Source organism: Maniola jurtina, chromosome 20 (assembly GCF_905333055.1).
Source record: "Maniola jurtina chromosome 20, ilManJurt1.1, whole genome shotgun sequence".
In the NCBI taxonomy this organism is placed as follows: domain Eukaryota; kingdom Metazoa; phylum Arthropoda; class Insecta; order Lepidoptera; family Nymphalidae; genus Maniola; species Maniola jurtina.
Genome location: NC_060048.1, coordinates 3177108 through 3194578, shown reverse-complemented (window position 1 = coordinate 3194578; position 17471 = coordinate 3177108). Strand labels below are relative to the sequence as shown.

Below are 17471 nucleotides of genomic sequence, written 5' to 3'. Positions count from 1 at the left end.
AAAAATATTTTTAAAATAATAATATTTATAATACTTTGATAATGGCACTGAACGAAAAGTAAGTCAGGTCTATTTTTATCTATTAATAATATGAAATGACAATAAAAAAAAATTAAAAATATCCTTTTCGTTTCGCGGAATTAGTTAATTGATAGTCAAGACGCAAAAAACTGCACACACTTACTATAGTACGCGACAGGTCAAAATCGCAATCGGGGTGGGGACACCCGGCACACCCTCCGCGCTAACCCAGTGCGAGATAGCGCGGGTGACGTGCGGGACGTCCCGCCTTCTCATACCCGATTGCCATCTCGACCTGTCGCAATCTATAGTTACAAAATTTTCTATCGCGTCTGTCTGCCATTCACCGCACACAGACTTTCATTCCATATATCGAACAAGTTTAAATCCTTCAATACATTCGTCGTAATATCTATTCTTTAATTTATATTTCGTGAAACATACAGTCAGCACTATCTTACTGCATATAGTATAATTTTATCAAGTACGTTTGCAAGTTCTAAATTTTGATATATTTTGATTTAGCTAAATATTTCAATCAAGCCCAAACGTTTCATAATATATTTGTAGTTAAAAATTGTAATCAATGCTTAATTATTTTATAATAATATGAAAAAGAAATACTTTTAAAAACACATCGAATTGAGAACCTCCGTTAAAACAGATTGACCTGCAAATTTTGATTGAGAAAGAAAATATAATTACAAAATAACCATCAACCAGAATAATCACCTAAAGGTTAAACGCCTTGTTAATTAAAAGTATAATATGAAGTTAAACGATTCACCTTTTGTTTAGATTATCTTATTCTATAGAAACAGTGCCAAGCAAATAATCGCACGACATTCAGCCATTTTCACGCAAGACTTCAAACAACAATTTTCCGACCTTAACTGATAGTGTTACGTTAACTCAGACTATATTTCAGTCACATAAATCAGTTCATTTTATTTATATCTAAAAATTTAATTAACCACGAACGAAAATTTTTGTTTGAAGTGACTAATTGTTAATACTAAAGAACAATAATAATTAATTTAGGGCCTCACCACAAAAATTTAAACCAGGTTTAAACTAACGTTAAATACCTGCGTTTTGTATGGGCTAACTGGTTTATCATTTTAAACCGCGACTTAAAGTTTTTGTGGTAAGCCAGTAATTAGCCTTTGCCCACTAAGACTTTTTCACGCGCAATTGAAGGTCCACAGACGGAACTAAAGTTTCGCACACATAATTAATTATCAGCTTTGGAAAAAGTCATCATGTGCAAAGGCTCTTAAGTGGTAGGTATAAAAAACTATTAATAGTCAAATCTGACACCTGGCATCACTATTAGATACTTTGATCTTGTATCACACACATAAGATGAAAGTAAAAACTTCGTTACCGCCATTCAGGCTTCATAGTGATTGAAATACCTGTAGCGCCACCTAGTCAGTTTGTTGTAAATTACTACGTGAAAGTATTCATCTTTTTCGTTTGAGTACCATCATCTAATGTCAATATGTGAGTACCACCGCATTCAAATATATTTTTAAATATTTTTTTAGATTAAAAAAATTAAAATAGATCAAGTAATCTAGAAAAATATTTCAAAATCTATTAATAGATCAAAGTATCTAGTATTTCACTGACATATATGTACTGCATTATCGAGAATCATCAGGTTTCTTACAATTTGTCAAAGTTATGTATATTTGTCTCAGAAAATCCTAGACAAGTCAATGATAGGGAATCTCTTGAATCACATATTGCTGCCGTTTTGGTTGTACACAAATCTCTTAACTTACTAAAAAGGGTTACAAAGAGTGCTATTCTTTTCAGCAGGAAATATTGTGAAAAATGGCTAGCACATTTTTGGACCTGTCAATTTAGTTTAGAGATTAGAGTATCCGAATAAGTACAATTGTCTGATTGCCATGTCGTGCCCAAATGCACCAAATGTCAGTAAATACTGGTATGGGCCACCAGTGGAGCATTAAATTAGACCAAAATCGAACTGATAAGCGACTGTAGTATAGTAAATTTTGTGATGTTAATTGGCTTATCCAGGCTCCCATAATTTAATCTAACATGGAAACGTCGTCGCCTGTCATGTCCAAAAAGTTCTATACCAGCCAATTAGCAGTCAGCGCAGCCTACTAAATATAAAAAAAAACTTCAAGAATTCTTACACTATCCTAAACCTAAGTACATAAATGTAAACCATTATTCTAACCATACTTTTAACTAGTAAATTTTCCATTACAAATATGCTCAATATTATTGGGAACATTGCTTTAGCGTAAATCTTCAAAGGCTACAATTCTAGTTCATCGATGTAATATATTGATAAGTTGACTAATTTAATAGTAGATATAGATTATTTATACGTACAAAGCGGTTAGGTTTGATCAAAGATTATATCTGTTGAGAGCGTGAGCTTATAGTCGATATACAAGTTAATATAGCTTTGGTACTTATAAGTTTCGTTAGAATATGGATAAATGCTCGTCTAAACTTGATACTGGTGCCGTAGGTAGCTTTGGACTAATCTATAATAATTATTATAGATATTAGAGGTTTCTTGTGAGGTATCCCACAAGGAAATCTGTTGGGGTCAATTGCTTACAATATAGTTAATCGACGCTTACGTTAAAATGTTCCAATGGCAGCTTGTAAATGCGATCTACAATTTTGCTAGCACGGAATTATAGCCTACGTCGGAAGCAAGACCTCAACCTGAGTAAAAACTACCACACGCAGTTACACTATACTGTACGAATAAGACGTTATCCGAACCGCCCGATTCGAACGTATTTATACTAAACTTATATTAAAATAGTGAACACATATTGACTGAACACAGTGTATTAGATCTAATACGGTCGACTCACCCATCGATACATTTAAAAAATAGACTATGCGATAATTCATACAATTTTGGAGAAACAATTTTGCTAAAATATTTGGACTAACACAAATTTAGACTTGTATACAACGAACCGTTATCTCTAATTGAAAAATTAATATGTAGAAGAATATCTATGAATTAGCTAATTTAAATCAACGAGTCACGTGACTTATTTACATAAGTAGAAGTTATTAAGGTAAGTATAGGATCTTACAATTAGCTAGTGATTAATTATTATTTATTTTTTAACGTCTATAGCACTACGTCAAGGAATACCAAAATAAATACGTAACCTTGTAGAAATAAAACGGTAATTTAATTGCATTCCAATTAATTTAAAAAAAAATAGCTAACGTTTGATTAATTTAATATGAAAAAAAAAAACTTCATCGCCAATAAAATAACCGTCAAAATATAATGTAATAAATACCTATATTTTGGTAGTAAAAATTGCATTTAACATAACGCATCGGATTCGCGATACCTGCCCGCCCGCAACGGAACTACGTCTTTAAGACAGTCTTCTAAAGTCAGTCTCCAAGTTTTATTGCATTAATTTCTTATCTCAGTTAACTAACCCCTTCCCGCGCCTCAAGTCTTAATCAAAATAAATCTAAATGAAGTTAATCTATAAACTAATTAATTATTTCATATAGAATCATGGCGTAGAGCCATCATTGCAATTTTAAAGTAGGTATATAAAATATCTAAATTAGTACGCAAAATAACTTAATATAAGAATACGTATCAACGTGTGCATTATTCAATTAATTTTATTTAACCAAGTTAAAAAAAACGCAAAAGTAACATTTGAAAAATACTTTCAAAGTTAGTTTTAAAATTATCTCACATAAAAACATCTTTTAAATCACAACATTGTGATCTTTTATCTCTAATAAAATTTTGACGCTTCGTTCTTTTGTTTATGCAATGCATAAAACTAAACTCAAAGTTTCAACGGTCGCGGATTACTGTAAATGTTTGATTTGAGTTTCTATATAGATGATTCAGCTATGGTCAGTGGCGCAAAATTACTGTGTAAATCAACACTGCAAACAAAGTTTGGTCTTTAAAGACTAGTTCCACATGAAACTGAAATCAAAATAATATGGTAACAAAAGTTTTTAATTTAAGGAGGATTTCATTCGCACGTAACATAATGTCAACGACAAATAAAAATCCTCCGTACAAGCTATGCTCGATTCAGATTTCAAACATTAATAATAAAATTGGCACATTATGAAAGTAATCACAAATTAAACAAAACAAACATAAAATTTGATGGACCTTCGGCCCACGTCGTTAGTTTCACTTGGCGTTTTACATTTGTCAATACACTTAACTTATTATTTCTGATCAATATACTTTAATATATTGTTTACCGTGAGAAGTGATGTCGCGGGCGGTGTCAGGTAAAGTTTCAAACAATACTACGAGGAACCCTTCGGGAGTTAAAGCTACGTCGCTCGGTCGATCTTTATCATCAAGACCGGGACTCTTCAAATCTACAGCCCATAAAATACGCAACTCCGATGTGAATACTAGTACGCGGTGGTTTTTAGAATCTGCCACAATAATTCTCCCGTCATCATCAGTCACGATTCCCGATGGTCGATTCAGTTCGCCGATTCCTGACCCTTCACGACCTACACAATGCAAAACTTTCGAAAGCGTTGGATCGACCATTAGCAAGCGATGATTTTCAAAATCTGATACAATTATATTTCCTGAAGTCGTAAAACATATACCTCTAGGGGTCGTCGGTCCTTTAAGCATTTTAGCGGGATTAGCTCCTTCGAAAACAAACTTTGTGATGTAAGTGCCGTCACTAGTGAATAACTGGATGCGATGATTACGAGTGTCAGTCACCACGATATTGCCTAAAGTATTAACAGCTACATCCCACGGATATTGGAACTGACCACATTCCTTACCGAAGGAACCAAACTTTAAGATAAAATTGCCCGAAGAGGTAAATATTTGAACCCTGTGATTGTCCTTGTCGATAACAATTATGCGTCCATATGTGTCGGTCGTTATGCCTGCAGGGAGATCGAACTCTCCTGGTCCTGTTCCTTTAGAACCAAACATGGTTCTAAATTCCCCACGACCGTTAAATATCTGTATCCGATTATTTCTTCTGTCCGCTACAATTATGTTTCCTTCTCTATCTACACACAACCCCCACGGTCTAGAAACCTGTCCTTCATCCTGACCTTCTCTCCCAAATGAAAACATTGGCACACCAGATACCGGACTTCTAGTAGGCTTCACCGAAACCGACATCCAATATCCTGGTATCGCTTGACCAATACCACGTGCAGGGTTCGAGTCCATAGATATGCTAGACGAGATACTGTGATCATAATAGTTCGTAGATCGTGTGTGGTTCGTATAGTCTGGTAATGATCGTAAGCTACTAGAAGCAGACATTTGATAAGATAACGGCGGAAACGTTTGTGCCGACTGTAAGGAGTGCAGTAAAGACTGTCTCGATTGTAGAGATGAAGACGAACTCAATGTGTGCATTGCATTTGCAGGAGCAGATTGCACATCACATTGCCTCTTAATCTGGTCAACTAAATCATAGTTTGGAGGTATAAACATAATACGCTCTTCAGTCATATACATATTCTTAAACATGCAAGAAAAATAGTCGACTTGGGCTCTTCCCTTTTCCTTGGCCATAAATAGATCGATGCCCTCGGAGTCCATACTGCGCACTAGTGTCTCATTAGTATGCGCCAATCCGGCCAGAATGCCACGAAGAGTATTCATATGGTCTGTTAGTTCATTCATCTTAGCTTGGCGCATTTTTTCTACTTTATCTAACAGATACTTTTCACGATCCTCGATAGCTTGCGCAAAACATCGCATAGCTTTCCGTATTTTCATATTCGCTTCTGCGGTTTCCTTTTCGTAAGCCTTTGACATAGCTACGGCACGATCTATTGCCGTTTTAATAGCTTTCGTGCCGGTTTTGGTGTCTTCTATCGCTCTAAAAACGCCAATTCTACACATATCTAATGCACCCTTGATTGGCGAAAAACAGTGATCTTTATGAACCCACAGCGTACACTCTTGGCAGATAAATATTATACACGCTTCGCAGTAGAATCTGACGGGGTCGCCGTGCAGCTCACAGTACATGACTTCCTTGTCGTTGGTGACGGAGTTAGGTCTAGCACCTATGGGTGAGATTTGATGGATAGGCAACAACGTGTGCTCTCTCAGTTGGCAATCAGAAGTGACTTTATGACAACATTCATGACAAAAAAGATCATTACATTCCAGACAACGCGTAGTCGGGGTGCGTTCTTCACAGCGGTAACAGGTGATCGAAACAGAGGAGGAAGTGCCTGGGGATCCGCTCGAGTTGTCTTCCTTAGAATGGCTTTGATTGTTATTATTAGAAACTGTGTACTCACGGATGCTAGGCAAGGTGGCGTTTTGTAACGAGCTACCAGAGGGTATGGCCCAGATGTCGTACGGTGTTGTGGATGAGGTGGAAGCGCCAGTCGTCTGAGTCGATGGTTTGTTCATGTTCTCGAGGAGATCGCAGAGGATGTGCGACATCGAGACGGAGTCCTCCGGCCCGTTGGAGCTGTGGCTGGAGCCCGTGGCCGATGTGGTGGCGGGCAGGCTCGCCGCCAGCGACTGCGTCATATTTGCGAACGACGTCATCGTTTCGCTCACATCAAGTCACATTAGATCTGAAACAACGACAGATATCTATTCATTTTTCATATACATACATAATATATTTATTCCTAAAAAACCTAATTGCATAAAATATAATATTTTACACTAGCGACTGCTTGCTTCCGTGGGAAAATAAAAGTCCAGCCTAATTCCTAATCTACATTGACAACGGAATTTCTTTGCTAAACAGCTTTGTAGATCCAAGTCAGTCAGTGAGTCAGGATTTTTCTTTCTACATAATTATAATATATTCTACATAATAAATATTCTTTAGATAAATTAGTAATTAAAAGGAAAAGTTTAAAGAAAAATTTATTCTTTAACGTTCATCTCGAACGTTAAAGAATATTTTTTTCTGTTTGAATTTGCATACGAGTTTTTTTTAAACAGCGGAGATAGCTCACTGCTCAATCGTGGGACAATTTTAAGATAAAATATAAGATTAGATAGTTGCTCATTGATAGCAAGCTTTATCAAATCAAATTGAACTTAGTAAATCTAGTCACACTAATATTATAAAGGAGAAAGTTTGTATGTGTGTGTGTGTGTGTGTGTGTGTGTGTGTGTGTGTGTGTGTGTGTGTGTGTGTGTGTGTGTGTGTGTGTGTGTGTATGTTTGTTACTCCTTCACGCAAAAACTACTGGACGGATTGGGCTGAAATTTAGAATGGAGATAGATTATACCCTGGATTAGCACATAGGCTACTTTTTATCACGGAAAATCAAAGAGTTCCCATGGGAAATTTAAAAAACCTACATCCACGCGAACGAAGTCGCGGGTTTCAGCTAGTTTATTATATAAAATTGATTTGATAAATCGCCTCAATTTTTTTTTAATGAATTTTATGCAACTTCGATGTTATCCGTTGCACAGTAGAAAAGTTAGCATCTCTATTTTGTGTCCAGCGTTTATAAAACCTGTACATTCATTTCAGAAAATAAACATTGCAATACACTAAGAGTAATATGTAGTTAAAATGTTTAGTATTCCCAAGTGACTAAATCAACCGAAATAAAAAAAAGTGTAATTAATTACCACAGAGACCAGAGTGAAACGTAGCCAATGACACTTCGCTGGATTATTAATTAACTGGAAAATAGCAAAACAAAAAACAAACCGGTTTCAATAAACTTACAGCTAAAACAACATAACACCAGAATAACTTGTGTCTACGAGTTTATCACTGACCGGATGGGAACACAAAAAAAAAGTTACAATTCTACAAAACTGAAATAAACATTTCTAAACATAACTCGGCACGTATACGTGCACCAATCTGGTCTAATGTTGGACTGCTACTATGGGGATGCTTCAATTGATGCATTTTGCGAAAAAAATCTATCCCAAAAACTTTAGTGCGCTCCCTACCACCACCAACCCTCATGTTGTTAGGTAAGGAAGTAGGAGCGAGATAGAACGATTGGACAATAATGCGTGCGTGAAAGCTGTCCAATACGGCACATTCCAAAATTTTCCATAATTTAGATAAAAGAGGTTTGCTATGATTAGGGCTGTACGTGCGTTCTTTTCTGCAACTTAATTTAAAAATATTGGATCTAGGTATTGATTACTTATTTTGAACAAGTACCTATATACCTAACATTTTTTTAATTTAAAATATTTATTTAAGTAAGTCCAGTTGAATGATGGGCGGTTAAACCAGAGGTTCGCTAAGGGCTGTACGTTCTTTTCTATAACTCAAGTTATATGTTAATACCTATTACCTACATCGTACTTATTTTAAACAAGTAACATATTTTATTTAGAAATATTTATTTAGGCCCAGTAGCATGACAGGCGATTAAAGTTATATTACGGTAAAATTTTGAACAGCAAAAAAACCAACGTGGGTTCACAGTTTACCGTTCATAACTTCATGATATTATAAAGGTAAAAGGGGTCCTAAGTTAATAAACCCTGACAAGTGTGCAACCTCTTATGGTTTTAATGACGTTCAAAACCGGATACCGGAAAGTAGCTTTAACTGCCTGTCATGTAGCTAGACCTTAGATTTTAGAAGCTTATTACGATAATTGTATGTATATCAATTTTACTTGATATTACAAAATATATACTTAGATTGAAGTACAATACCTTGAAAAACCAATGAAATAAATCATACATACAATTATAGTATTATGAATCATAAAATGTCTCATAATCATCAAGTTGTAATAAATTGCAAGCTAATGTAAATACAATCGCCAACGTCTCAACAAAGTACATAATGGGTATGTCGATTGTCAACCCTAATCACATTGAGCTGTGTATCGAGTAGCAACTGTGCGTAGGTGTGTGAAAGAGAGGACAGACTTCTTAATCGAGATGCTGTTTTCGGGCGTAGAGATGCGGTGCGGTGGCGAGCACATGGCATCCGTGACCTTGGGCGGCGAGCGCGCGTGAGGCAGGTCCGGAACCCTCCGGCCATGTTGCCGCGCCCCCGCTCCGTGCCGATTGTGAAGGGTGCCGAAAATCGATGCTTTCCCTCTGCCCTTCTATCCCAAAGGGCGAACCACTGATACGAATCCCCTCTATAATGTTATTGCTTTGTATATCTAAAACACTAAGCCTTATCAAATATTCTCTGTGAACCTGGGCGTAATCAAATCATTATCACCCATATAACTCGGAAAGTGTGCTAGTTTAAGGCGCACTAGACGGCTCTGCCCGCGAAATTCAAATTTAATTTGGTTTTTCGCAACTTGTAAACTAATACGACAAAGTATGTATGTCTGTCAATTTGGGGGAATCAAAACCTATAGGCTACTTCCCGTTGACCTAGAATAATGTTTGACAGCTAGAAAGCAGCAGTCTTATAAAGGAAAAGTTTGAAGTTGAGGAAATACCTGAATTTGTAGTTTCATCACAAAAAAATCAAAGATTTGCGTTTTCAACAAAATAATTAGTTTACACACATAAATCACATAAAGGTGGCGCTGCCCGTTATTTCCTTGCAAATTTTTAATATACTGATTTGAAATTTTTTGTAAAATGGTGCGGAACTCTTCGTGTGCGAGTCTGACTCGTACTTAACCGATCAAAACATTTAAACCTAGTAGGTAGGTACCTATCAAACTATGTACAATGTACATACTTTGTTTTTAGGAATCAATAGGCGGCAATGGAAGCTTCTCGGGGATGCAAATTGTAGTTAATTTATCCCTTTAGAATAAAATGATTTTTAAGGGAAGTACCTCGTAGTCTATTAGGTACCTACCTATTAAATAAAAACATCTTACCTCTTTTATTTTCCGAGATAATAAATAAGCAACCTTTATTGTTTCAAAAAAAAAAAAATCTTTTTACTTACCATAAACTCTTTATAAACGTTGGAATTGACCACTTCAATCGCGGTGAAACGTGGTAAGTCGGCAAACAACTTTCTTTTTCGGTCTTTCTCGTGTTCTTGGCTTTAAAACTTACCTATTACGATAAAGCGAAATGAACGGAAAAATCGGTCAAGTGCGAGTCGGACTTGCACACGAAGTGCAAATCCCTATCATCGTACAAAAAATAACACTTTTTTTTAATTTTCATGGCGGTCATTTTGAAATTTTCATTAGATATTTGTTAATAGCGGTAATACAAAATATACCTACATATTCTGTGATTTCAACTCGATACCTATTACGGTTCACTGACAGACAGACAGAAAGACAGAAGGACGGACGGACGGACAGCGGAGGCTTAGTAATAGGGTTCCGTTGGGACCCTTCGGGCACGGAACCCTAAGAATGTTACAGACCTACCTGATGTTTAAGATACTTTGATAAACCTGTTTTACTGACTCTTTGTATAGGTAGGTACATAATATAGTTGCACTGATGCATTACCCAAGCAGGTAACCTCGGGTAGCACGCATTGTACGAATTCGCCGAAATAATCCTCAGCCTCGGATTTTTTTAACGGAACAGTGACTCGGAGTTATTGAAACTGATCAATATATAAACCGGCCAAGTGCGAGTTGGATTCGCACACGAAGGGTTCCGCACTATCGTACGAGAGACACTAGGTACTATTTAGGGTCCCGTACCTCAAAAGGAAAAACGGAATCCTTATAGGATCACTTTGTTGTCTGTCTATCTGGCTGTCCGTCCGTCGTGTCTGTCAAGAAAACCTATAGGGTACTTCCCGTTGACCTAGAATCATGAAAGGCAGGTAGGTAGATCTTATACTTAGTACAAGTAAAAAGAAAAATCTGAAAACCGTGAATTTGTGCTTACATCACAAAAATTAAATCCTACCTATCTGCCAAATTTCATGCTTATAGGTCAACGGAAAGTGCCCTATAGGTTTCTTGACAGACACGACAGGCAAACAGACAGACATACAACAAAGTTTTCTCTTTCCTTTTGAGGTACGGAACCCTAAAAATAGGAAAAATTACGTGTAATAACTATGGATCAACATTGTGTTCAAGAGTTTAGAAGTAACTTGGGAGTAATTGCTTATCTTTACTGTAAAGGTACGCCAGGTAAGTAAATAGTTGAACATATTTTACCTACCTACCTTACAAGTCACCAACTTGCCTAGGCACGTAAAAGATCGACATTTGTAACTATTTCCAAAGCATTGTTTATGAACCGTTTTGTAGCGGGCGGTCACCATAATATAGGGTTTACAACCCTACTATTTTCCTGGGACAAGATTTCATGACCTAATTTTATGAGGACCTAGGTAATTCCTAGATTTTTAGACCCGATAAACTCTTTTCTTTGGTTAATTAAGTTAGATGAGTGTTTGGTCAGTTTTAGTGGATTTTAGGAAATTATCTTTTTGGTACGATGTTAAAATGCACTAGTATTCTGCCACTTATTCATTTACAGCTTTAAACTTTTTTTAGTATCTTTAATTTTATTTCTACAGGGGTTTTATACAATATTTCAAGCTTTAAAAAAACTCATCGAATAAGTTTTCAAATACTTACATACTTATGTGTCTTAAATATTGTAATTAATGGGTACCTATTTGAATTTAAATATGTTCGTGGTTTAATGGCATACCTATTAAAAAATTACTTTCACCAAGTTTAGGCTGCATTTCCACTAGAGATGTGCGATGTAGCTGAACCGTGAGCGAGTCAAAGCTAAGCTACGGATCTCTTTCTACCAACAAGATAAGGTTAAACAGCACTCCGACTACTACCCGCGAACTGCAGATAGATAGCGATTTTTTTATTGTTTTTATTCACTATAGGTAAGCGCTTGACCACAATCACACCTGATGGAAAGTGATGATGTGGTCTAAGATGGGACGCGTTTACCTAGAAGGTGCCTATTCTATAGTAAAATTGTTTTTGTCGCTCGGTGCATTTCAACATTGTACTAGGTATATTTATATTTATGAACTCAGAATTTTTTCCTTTTTCATTTGATACCCCACTCGATACAAAAGCAAAAAAAAATTTTGGAGACCCGCACTTTTTTGGATATGACATCCGTTTTTTTGACGGAAGGACGGACGGACGGACGGACAGACAGACGGACAACAGACAAACAACAATGTGATCTTATAAGGTTTCCGTTTTTCCTTTTGAGGTACGGAACTTAAACTTAGCTTCATTTAAGTCCTTTTCATCAGACCTAAGCTAACCTAAGCTATGAAAATTAAGTGATCCTATTGGTGGGTTTGACACAAATCCGTAGCTAAGCGACCTAGCAATTATCTCTGGTAGAAAGGCAGCCTTAGAAATCTACAGTGATACACTTCAATTTACGCATCACATATTTTGCGACATAACTTGTAAGTATGAGTCACTACTCATGACGCACGACGTGTCGGGCCTTTGTGGTTGAGATTTAATTTACATACAGTATATCTAAATAATTGATAGAAATTACGATACACCACCAGTCCACCACACAAATGTGGACAATGTGTAGCCTATTCTGGGATCTGCCAAGTGCCAGTCGTCCATTGCGGAAAAACTGCATCAATGCTTGCTACAATCGCAAATTGCATTCCAATTGTTGGGATTGGCTGGATTTACGGTATTCTTGCTGCAACAGCGCATTTTAGCCAATAGTGAGGAAGTATCAGCCAATCAGAGGTGATCGCGATCGATACTCTGTAGTTGTCAACATAGTAAAGGGCCCGTCTTCCAGCCTTTCAAATCGTATATTAAGTACTCGTAATTACAGGAGTTAAACGCATGTAGTACACCGCACCAATGTATTTGTATGCGGTAGTGGAGTGAATAATGTCTGAGACTGAGTATGCTGGGTCAACGTTGAAACCTGCATGCCTGAGACATCTCCATAATGTTCTCGAAGGCGTGTAAAGTCTGGCAATTTGCACATCAGCGGAGAGAGTACCCGATGATGTCAAAATCGATAACTCTTTGTAGCAAGTATGAGCAAGCTAAAAGACAATCAATAGCTGAATTAACTTTCATGAATACTTTCTATCTTTGCTGTACCTATTCTACTCCCTTTACAACCTCTCGCACTGCCGAGGGTCACTGGTACAGATGTCTTATAGAGATAAGTGCTTCCCTGACCACTTTTTCCTTCTTTTCTCTTTATTTTTACATTTTTCTGGTACAAATAGATATAATATAATAGGGAGTGTCACAACTCAGTCCTATTTTTAAAACTTAGCACATGGCAATCCTACAATAACAGAATGCAGAACGTGCACAACAATGTCGAAGTGACGGAAATGCGTACTAAACACTGAGAAATTATTTTAAACAGACTTTTTATGGGAAGTAAAATTATGGTGAAAAGTTCCTGTACACTTTGTTACAATAATGAATGGACTGGCTTTTTTCCTCTGGCGAAATTATTGTCGTAGCGGAGACAATGGGGGTGCGTAATGGGGGAGGTTTGAAAAACTTTTTTACTATGTCCTGCGTGATGCTGCTTCTGCTGATTTTATTTTGAGTAGCCTACCTACTGTTCGAATATAAATTACAAGTATTTAAAAAAATTACATTAATTTTATGTATTTAAAAAAGTTATTATAAGCTTGTTAAATCTAAATAATTATAGATACGAGTAAAAGGAAAAGGTTACTGACTGACTTATTTATCAACGCACGGATTGGAATTTGGCACGCAGATAGGTATTATGACGTAGGGCTCCGTTAAGAAAGGGTTTTTGAAAATTTATCCCAGAAGGGGATAAAATAGGAGTTTGAAATTTGTGTCGCGGGCATAATAAGTCGTACTATAAATGTATCAATTCGCCATAGAATTTGGGTTTCAGTCTAAAATGTATAAACCTATTTGATTATAACTCCGGTAAATTAAGAGGGGCGTGTTCGGTATCGAACCCGCAACTTCCCAGAGGCAGACGTCTTAACCATTAGGCTAATATTACAAGCTTCTGATAGATTTTGAGAAATCCCACTAGAATTTCCAAAAACCTTATAAAAACGGTATGTAGCAAGATATAATAGATAGTGAGAAAAAGTAGGGTGAATACTGAATATAGTACGCGACAAGTCTAGATGACAATCGAGGTGGGGACGCCCCGCACACCCGCACAACCCCCGCGCTAACCCGGTGCGCGGTGACGTGCGTGTTTACGGGGCGTCCCCCAGCCTCATACCCCCATTGCCATCTCGACCTGTCGCGCACTATAGTTAGGCCATAGGTACCTAAGTAAGGTTATTTTCGTGTTATTTTGCATATAATATTAATTACGCGGGCGGGCGCGCACTTAATTTTCTTTACAGCCGGTTCTACCGGTACGCATTGTGCTCGCAGCGCAGTTCGCGTCGAGTTACAACTTTACTTTGCAGTTTGTACTTTGTAAAAATCGGTCAAGTGCGAGTCGGATTAGAACCCGAAGGGTTTCGTACCATCGTACAAGAAATAACAATTTTTTAATTTCTTTGCGATGTAATCACAAATTCACGGTTTTCTTTACTTGTGCTATAAAGACCTTGCTATCTTCCAAAGGGGTTTGAATATTTTAGTATGGAGCCTATCTACAAGTTCGCCATTTTCTATTTTTCTCAAAATAGTGGCCCAGTGTAGGCACTAAGCCACCACTATGACTTCAGCAGTACAACATTGATAGCTTAGGTATATCTCGGAAACGTGACGTTTTGGAAAATTTTGTCTCATCCAATACTTGTTTGTATTGATGTCAGCTATTGGTTAATACAGGCTTTATGCGTAGAGGCTATTCTGGAAAAAGTGAAATGGCGGTCTACTAGGTGGGCCAAAATCTTCAAAGCCCTTTGGTGATTCTATGTGAACGGGAAGTACCCTATAGGTTTCGATTTCCTTAACTCTTGACAGACACGAACAACGAAGTGATCCTTTATGGGTTCCTTTTTTATCTGGATATACAGAATCCTAATAAATTAGACAAAAAGTGACTGGTGTATGAGGTTTGCTGCTCTATGACAGATATAATATTAACTCAATGGAATTCACCCACCATACGTTGTTGTAGGGATAGATGTGCTATTTTTGTCTCAATTATTTACATCGACTAGTTTTATAAGACTAGTTTTATAAGTCAATGCGGTGAACCATAAAAACAATGGGAATACTAAATTATTGTGGCTAATTACACACAATACGCAATGTGGTGTATAAAATCTCTAAATTAAAATGATGGGTCTAAATCTAATTATGAAAAGGATAGCTCACTAGATTTAGCCACAAATGTAGCATCAGAATTAGCTACATTGTCCCTAACACACACATCACACTTAATATTATGAAGGCGAAAGTTTGTTTGTGTGTGTGTGTGTGTGTTTGTTACTCTTTCTGCAAAAATTGCTGGATAGACTTGGTTAGGAATGGAGATAGATCATATCTTTGATTAACATTTTTTTACCCCTTAAAATCCATGGCTCCCACAGGATTTTTTAAACATCTAGCTACGCGGACGAAGTCGTGGGCATCATCTAGCTTCTTATAAAATGGGGTCTGACTTAACTGACATAATATACTGACTGTTGAGATTTTGCATGTAGATATCACTTGCTATACCGGTGAAGGAAAATATCGTCAGGGAACCTGCATGCCTGAGAGTTTTCCATAATATTTTCAAAGGTGTGTCACTTCATTCACACTGCCTTTCAGACTGTCTGTCTGTTGTGTCTGTCAAGACCCGTCAATATAATCAAAACCTATAAGCTACTTCCTATTAACCCAGAATCATGAAACTTGACAGTTTGCAATATCTTATAGCACAATTAAAGGGGAAAATCTGGAAATTCTGAATTAGTGAGGTTACATCACAAAAAAAAAAAAAAACAAGCTACATGCATGTTACCACAATGTTATGGATAGTGAAAAGTAATGACACTGTCAAGGTTGGAGCTTATTTGCGTAGATGACTATTCACTTGAGACTTGGAAATCACTCAAGATATACATCGCAGAAAATATGGACATTGAGAGGGACTGCTTAGTTTAAATTATTTTACTTCTAAGATAACTTAGGTACTTAATTGAATCTTCAAATTGTCCTAGTTTATAGCACAAGCAATTAACTAAGCATGATAATATGAGTGACAATTTACATAAAAATCCATAATTTACTTCCATAATAACAATAAGTACCTACTTACTCACATTATTTGGTAATGACTAAAGTGGAAAATTTACAGAACAAAACCTAAATTTATTTGTTAGGTTTATAATTTTATTTGTTTAAAGGACAGCATGAAGGTACAATGACCTGGCCCATATTCAATTTCTCTTTTGTAAGTAAGTACTATATAATTTGAATCAGTCTAAAGAAAAAAGCAGTGTTCATTAATATAAGCAGAATATTCTTTTACTCATTATAATGTTAAACAAGTTAAATGAATGAGAAAGTTGTGAGTTGTGACTCACAAAAAGACATTCACAATGTTGCAGTAGACACTAGAGACATTGAACTTTGGTAAGCAAGTTAAAACAAAAACTCTCATACCCTCAAACCTTATATGTATTTAACAAATAAACCCAAAAGAACAAAGAAGTATCCTGCATCAAAAAGGATATTTATAAATTAATGACTTGGAGCAATGAGCATACAATGTAATAAACAACCAGCCTCAAAATACCATGATAATAAGACATTCCAGTATCTTCCTGTTTGTCTCCGTGATCCCTACATAATGGATGTGCATGAGACGGTTCACGGTGAATCACAAATTATAATAACTAATTATATACCTACTCATACTCACCAAAAATAATCCAATATTTGTCTGAATAAATGCGAAATCACAAGTAAGCGTACATTTTACGCATCACAATGTATCCGCTGCGTATAAGTCCATATAAAATAAAAAGATATTCAACGGGTCACAATAATTATTTACGAAAATATGCCCGACGATGCAGGTAGATTGCACAAAGTTAGCTTTCTTTATACGTGACCAATTTTGGAGTCCCTTGTTGAATAAGACAACTATTATTGCACTAGTTTAAAATACTGCTGATCATCGCGTTAATTTGATTATTATTTCGCAATAATCGTATATTTATTATTTATTTGTCTTAAAACACCACGAAAACAACAGCGGTGAATGAACGATCAATTGATTTAAAAATAAACCTTTTGTCTATGGAATCTCACCAACACCGCAGATAATAAAGCAATATAATATCTGCAAATATGAAGAAAAATAAACAAATAGCGGTTTAAGACCAGTTTTAGACTAAAGAAAAGATGATAATTGATAAAGAAAACATTTTGAAATTCCATTTTATTTAAAAAGCCTTATTTTAATGATAAAATTGTTAACTTGACCAGAGACAAGCCCAGTAAAGTAGTCATTAATAAAAATAAAATTCTAAATTATACTAGAATCATAGGTTCAAAAGAAAATTGGACTTCATCTGTGGTGGCGTTTGCTGGCGCGCGTGTTATGACTTTTTGGAGTGTTTTTTTTTTATG

The 17471-nt window shown here is 36.2% G+C and overlaps 1 protein-coding gene across 4 annotated transcripts; it reads right to left on the bottom strand.

Moving 5' to 3' along the window:
- Nucleotides 1-650: 650 nt before the first annotated feature.
- LOC123875889 (protein wech) lies at nucleotides 651-17118 on the bottom strand. Of its 4 annotated transcripts, none has more exons than XM_045921958.1 (2): nucleotides 16749-17118; nucleotides 651-6627 (listed from the first exon to the last, which is right to left on the bottom strand). In XM_045921958.1, exon 2 carries the CDS (start codon nucleotides 6596-6598, stop codon nucleotides 4271-4273), a length of 2328 nt encoding a protein of 775 aa, XP_045777914.1. In that variant the 5' UTR covers nucleotides 6599-6627; nucleotides 16749-17118; the 3' UTR covers nucleotides 651-4270. The 4 variants fall into 4 exon arrangements, with proteins under 4 accessions (XP_045777914.1, XP_045777913.1, XP_045777916.1 ...); XM_045921957.1 differs by having other exon boundaries at nucleotides 16759-17118; XM_045921960.1 differs by lacking the exon at nucleotides 16749-17118 and adding an exon at nucleotides 16500-16519.
- Between the last annotated feature and the right edge of the window lie 353 nt (nucleotides 17119-17471).